Genomic DNA, 6,334 nt, shown 5'->3' on the forward strand with positions numbered 1-6,334 from the left:
ATTAAGTAAGCTGGCTGCATAGCAAGTGGGGTGCAGAATGTATTGCACTGTTAGGAACATTTAGTATAATGCTTTAATTGACAGAACCAGACTGTCAGGGAAAGCCTTTGAGGAAAGACTGAACAGGTCCCTAGCAATGAAATAACACAGAACTCGTAACACAGAAATGCCGCCAGACACGGCGTCCCTGCAATGAGATATCCCTATCCTATCCCATAACTTGCTATCATCAGTCTGTGAGTTTTCTCAACAGCAGCAGCCAATGCTGTGGAATCAGGGCAGGAAAACATGCTGTGAGATGTCACGTCATGGGGAGGAGCTGTGGCTCAGTTTGTAGAGCCTCTGCTTGGCATGCAGAAGGTCCCAGGTTCAATCCCCGGCATCTCCAGTTAAAGGGACTAGGCAAGTAGGTGAGGTGAAAGACCCCTGCCTAAGACCCTGGAGAGCCACTGCCGGTCTGAGTAGACAGTACTGACTTGGATGGGCCAAGGGTCTGATTCAGTAGAAGGCAGCTTCATGTGTTCATGTGTGACAGTGGCAGAGCATCTGCTTGCCATGCAGAAGGTTCAATCCCCGGCATCTCCAGTTAAAAGGGACTAGGCGGGTAGGTGATGTGAAAGACCTCAGCCTGAGACCCTGGAGAGCCGCTGCCGGTCTGAGTGGACAATGCTGACTTTGATGGGCCGAGGGTCTGATTCAGTGGAAGGCAGCTTCATGCATTCATGTCGCAGAGAAAGGAAAAGAGTAGACAATGCAGGAATAACCTTTCCCGATATGGTGTGGCATTTCAGCCCGAGCGAAGCAGGGTTGGTGTTAAAGAGCAAATGCTACATCTGCCTGTTTGTCCCCCCCCCCCCCCCCGTGTTTTGTTCTTGCAAATACTGTTTGGTCATCTCGTCACGGTTATGTCTTTTCAAGCTGGTGCAGCACATACCGGAAGCGAGCCTGAACTACCAGAAGGTGCCTCCCGGCTCGACGGGATTAGATGATTTCGACCAAAATATGAACGATAGCCGGGAAGAGGATCTCACCAGAAGGACAAAGATGAGAAACAGGGATGAGGCAAGTTCATTTCCCTTTGTCTGGATTTGACAACGATTAAGCAGTCTCACATGACTGTTATTCCATATGGGTCCTGCAACCCCCAAAACCAACTTTTCCAGGGTCTGAAGGGACTGGCTGGGGAAAAGAGGGGAAACTGGAGAAGATTCACAGTCAATGGATGAACCAATTGCTGGATCCAACCCATGTTTCTTGTAGGTCCATTCTTTCCGCCGCTCTGATGAGGACTACTCTGGGGCTTCTCTCAATTTCCCTTTGAAAAGGATGAAAAATGACTGGTAGTTGAGAGGGCAAAAGAAAGCATTGATGTGTAATAGCAATGTGGCGTGTTTTCATTCATGGGCCAGGATCCCTCTATAAAGGCAGAGTTTCCCATACAACTCTTTAGAACCAGGCCACTAGCTGGTATCAGGGCAGGTTTTCACATCAGCAGCGAAGTACTACAAGAAAAGTTGATCCACTCCACTGTGTTACTAACCCAAACCTATGCTTCAGCCAGAATCCGTTGCAGGGAATATAAAACCTGTTGTAACGGTTTTGATAAACTCTGGCTTCTGTCGAAGCAAATGCCGCTGTTAACTATTTGTTTGTTCTGATTATATTTCAGGTAATCTTTGACAACCTGATGCTCAACCCAGTTTCCCAGTTATCTCACACCATCCGTGAAAACACAGAAAGCCTGGCTGAGAAAATGAAGTGAGTCGATGACCTGTAACCTGAATTGTACTGGAGTGATGCAGCCTTACTTGAGAGTCCTGTTCCTAAGGAGGGAAATGGTTAAATGAATTTTTAATATGGCAAATAATGGGCATGTAGAAGCCTAAAATATTAGGCTGTGTAAGCCTGTGTCACAATTTTAATCAGTGACTTTAACCAGTAGGTGCATCTGCAAAAGCTTTACATGCTTAGCAATTAGGATTATGAATTCATGGCACACTTTGTTTTTTTAGGCTACTTTGGTTCTGGTCTGTTACTGTAAGAAGGGATTTCTTTCAGCAGAGAGGAACTTCTTCGCATCCCCCTTCCCACTGCAACCCCAAATACCCCCTGGAATGCTGCTCCTGGAGGATGAGTGAACTCCTAGAAAAGAAAGAGGGAAGAGTAGGAGGTCTCCAGTGAGAAGGAGAAATAACTGGAAAACCCCTCCCACTCAGTCATGGCCCTGATGGTTTATTGCTGTAAATGATGATACAGTTTCTGACACTTTGATGAAACTTTGCCTGTATTTTTTTATCAGGCTTTTGTTCCAGAATACCGAGCGGACGTGGGAGGAGATGGAGGCCAAAATTAACTCTGAAAACGAAGTGCCAATTCTGAAGACCTCAAACAAGGTGGGTAACAGTGCTCTAAATTCTGCTCTAGGAAGCTGGATTTCAAAAGACAGTTTTGCAGATCAGAAATCTTTGGAACTGCAAGTGCAAACCCTTATCCCGCAGCTGCGAATCAGTTGATTCCCCCACCAGCTGTCCTTTGAGACAAAAAAATAGGCTTCCAACGCAGCTTATGGCAATTAAAAATGTATACAAATATCAATTCGAACATAATTTATTGAGCCCAGATGCCACGGCTGCTTCCACTCTGTCTCTCTGGCTGATGGTAGCTGATAGCTGGGAGAATGAATGAGAAATTAATGGAGAGCATTAAAATATATGATGTAGCGGTTAGAGCGACAGACTATCATCTAGGTGTTCAAATGCTCACTCAGCCATGGAGGCTTGCCAGCTGATTGTAGGATGAAGAAGAAGAGTTGGTTTTTATATGCCAACTTTCTCTACCACTTAAAGGAGACTCAAACCGGCTTACAATCACCTTCCCTTTCCCTCCCCACAACAGACACCTTGTGAGGTGAGTGAGGCTGAGAGAGCTCTAAGAGATGTGACTAGCCCAAGGTCACCCACCCATGTGTAGGAGTGGGGAAACCAATCCAGTTCACCAGATTATCCTCCTCCGCTAATGTGGAGGAGTGGGGAATCAAACCCAGTTCTCCAGATCAGAGTCCACCGCTCCAAACCACCGCTGTTACCCACTACACCACGCTGGTGATCTCCCAGCCTAACCTGCCTTGCAGGGTTGTTGAGAGAAAAAATTGGGAGATGAGAACCATGAACACTGCTTCCTTCCATGAAGGAAGGGCAGGATAAAAATATGCAAATAGAATTTGAGGTTTTGAACCCTGTTTGGGCTGACCTTGCCTGCCAGGTTGAATCGTCCCCAGGAGGAATGCACCCATTTACTTCTCAATTAGTTTCACTCTCTCTCTTTGCAGTACTTGGTAAGCAGACCTGTTTCCCCAGAAGCCAGGGTTAGAATCCTTGAATCATAGAGTTGGAAGGTACCACGAGGGTCATCTAGTCCAGCCCCCTGCACAATGCAGGAAATTCACAACTACTTCCCCCTCCCAAAACCCCCAGTGACCTCTACTCCATCCCCAGAAGATGGCAAAAAAATACCTCCAGGATCCCTGGCCAATCTGGCCTGGAGGAAAACTGCTTTCTGACCCCAAAGTGACGATCGGCATTTTCCTTGGTGTGTAAGAAAGGGCCACGAGAGCCAAACACTGACGCAACCCTCCTGCCCTCCCTCTCAGGATCTGCCTAAGTTCACAGAAGTTCCAGAATCTAAGTTACATAATCAAGTTTTTTTTAACTGGGTTTTGCATATGAAGATTTCTCCTTTTTCTAGATTTAAGGAGCTGTGTTGTGCGACTACATAAAATATCCATGGCAATGCTGACCCAATAGTGGGATCGAAATGTCAAGTTTGAGTAATTGGATTTCAAACCTTTAAATGAGGCATAAGCGTTTGGATTTGGAAACGGTGCCCTGGTTCACGCCCTTTGGTGTAGAAACCTGTACGAACCTGGAATTAAAATATAAATGAAGGAAAAAGGAATAAACCGAAATCTCTGTGCTTGTCTGGACCACTTGGGTTTCGAACGGCTAACCTTGTTGTTGCTTATTACTAGGAAATCAGCTCAATTCTGAAGGAGCTAAGAAGAGTCCAGAAACAACTTGAAGGTTGGTTAAATGCACGTTATCAGACTTCTTGCTATACTATACTGAAATCGCTGTCAAGATGTGATGTGTCATTTTGCTTAGTGACAAAATTATACAGAATTAATAACACAGGATGATGCAACAGTCCCATTTCTGCCATGCAAGACAGCAGCCTTGTGCAAACCCAAGTGTTGAGTTTCCCCTTTAGCTCTTCTGCATTTATGCTTCCTATTCAGTTTTCCTAAAAGCCTTGCAAAGAATGTGTTGTGATGATTGCAGCTGTGTATGCAGCTGTGTATATCTAATAACTTTAATTGCCCCCCTCCCCAGTGCGTATCTCAAAGAGTAAAAGATAAAAGTAGTCCCCTGTGCAAGCACTGGGTCATTATTGACCCATAGGGTGATGTGACATCCTGACGTTTACTAGACAGGCTATGTTTACAGGGTGGTTTGCCAGTGCCTTCCCCAGTCATCTACACTTTACCCCCAGCAAGCTGGGTACTCATTTTACTGACCTGGAGGCTGAGTCAACCTTGGGCCAGCTGCCTGAAACCGATTTCCGTCTGGATCGCACTCAGGTCGTGAGCAGAGCTTGAACTGCAGTACTGCAGCTTATCACTCTGCACCACAGGGCTCTCAAAGAATCTCCTTTTTTTCTCTGTGTGTAATTAAGTGGTCTTTTGTAAAAGTTATGTAAAAGACTGCACCCTTAGGATCTCAATAATGTGTTGTATGTCAGTTCTTGCTACTTTTAATTGCCTTGTTGAAATTCTGCTTCTATGGCTACATGATATCATCCCATATTAGGGCCGAGGGATCAAATTCTCCTTTTGCCGGCTTGCATTGAACAACACTGTGAACAATTTAAAACAGTTCTTTTTTTTAAAAAGGAGAGAATCCCAGCTGCTCAGGGTTGAGCAAGTTCGTCACTCAGCAATTTCAAGACGTTCATATCGGAAACGGCCATCCCAGCTCAGACACCTTTGTCTGATGCCGCTTATCATCTCTGTTGAAATGATAGTGGTAGTTCTCTGGTATAGCTGTCTGTCTTCAAATGTTATGCAGCGGAGCACAAAGACTTTTTTCTCTGCTGCTCCAGAGGGCAAGGCTAGATCTAAGAGGCTTAAATTATGGGATGGTAGACATTGAAGGTAAACATTAAAATTAAAGTCCTAATGGTGCGAAGCAATTTGACGGTGGAAGCGCTTACCTGGGGGCTGTTCCTCGCTGGAGGTTTTCAGGTAAGGCAGGCATCTATCTACCTTGGGATGCTCTAACTTGGATTCCTGCATTTAACAGAGGATTGGTGGCCTGAAAATCCCATTCCAGTTTTGTGAGTTCTCTGAGACATATTGTGCAGAGTATGTCCTGGTGGGATTCTTTCAGTTCTTTGCCAACCCAGCAATTTCAGTGATCTCAGACTGACGCCAGTGACACTTTCTCTCCCTCACCCCTGCAGTTATAAACGCCATCATTGATCCCAGCGGGAACTTGGATATGATCGCCAACAATAAAACCTCTTCCGCGACCACCCAATCTGCGGTGGCTAAAATCAGGACTGCTAACAACCTTTCCGGGGCCCGGCTGGAAGCGTTGTCCCCCATCAAGAAGAGGAATTGCACACCGAAATCGAACTTTGGCTCTTCTAGTCTGCAGGACGCAAACTTTGTTCCGGACGGGGAGAAATATGTGATCTAACAGAATATTTTCTAGCGCTTATCCTCCTGTATGTAACTTAACCGTGGCGTTAGTATTTGTGTATGAGTGGCTGTGGATAAGTCTGTATGGAGCAGTTCTTTAGATTGCTAACCCATTGCACAAAAGAAACGAAAGGAAGGTACAATCTATTCTATGTGGGGGTGTGTGGCAGGCCTATGTATATGCCTTTAAAAAAAAAAAGACTAGCACTGTGGACGAGCACATATTCAGCATAGAGGCAGATTCTGATTTTTAACAGAAAGGTACCAATGTGTAATTCCTCCAATGTGCCATAGCCAAACGGGCTTTGCGTGTTCAATTCTGTACCGCCAAAGCTGTACCTGTATGTAGCCTGTTTGTATCTGTCTGTTTAGTTGTACAGAGGCTCTGTTTTGACAATTTTACCTTTTTTGGGTGGGGGGGAGGCAACGGGTGGCTGGTTCTGTATATTTAATTTTCGACACAGCGGCTTGTATCCTACCACTTTGCTCAGCAAAGTTTGAAGGCTTCCTCCAATGCAAGGGGATCTTCCTCTGGCGGAAGGTCCGTTTTTGTCAGCGGAAGTCTTTTGTGCCTGG

The 6,334-nt window shown here is 45.5% G+C and overlaps 1 protein-coding gene across 1 annotated transcript in view; it reads left to right on the forward strand.

The window, feature by feature from the left end:
• Window positions 1-6,050, forward strand: part of CEP170B (centrosomal protein 170B) — an 88,197-nt gene extending 82,147 nt beyond the window's left edge. Inside the window, exons 16-20 of the mRNA XM_056850862.1 lie at window positions 919-1,062; window positions 1,670-1,758; window positions 2,300-2,393; window positions 4,028-4,079; window positions 5,518-6,050. Of these exons, the coding sequence (XP_056706840.1) occupies window positions 919-1,062; window positions 1,670-1,758; window positions 2,300-2,393; window positions 4,028-4,079; window positions 5,518-5,756 (618 nt within the window). The 3' untranslated portion in view covers window positions 5,757-6,050. The remainder of the gene's footprint in view (window positions 1-918; window positions 1,063-1,669; window positions 1,759-2,299; window positions 2,394-4,027; window positions 4,080-5,517) is intronic.
• The last annotated feature ends 284 nt before the right edge of the window (window positions 6,051-6,334 follow it).

The sequence above is a fragment of the Euleptes europaea genome, chromosome 6, assembly GCF_029931775.1.
Source record: "Euleptes europaea isolate rEulEur1 chromosome 6, rEulEur1.hap1, whole genome shotgun sequence".
Classification (NCBI taxonomy): Eukaryota; Metazoa; Chordata; class Lepidosauria; order Squamata; family Sphaerodactylidae; genus Euleptes; species Euleptes europaea.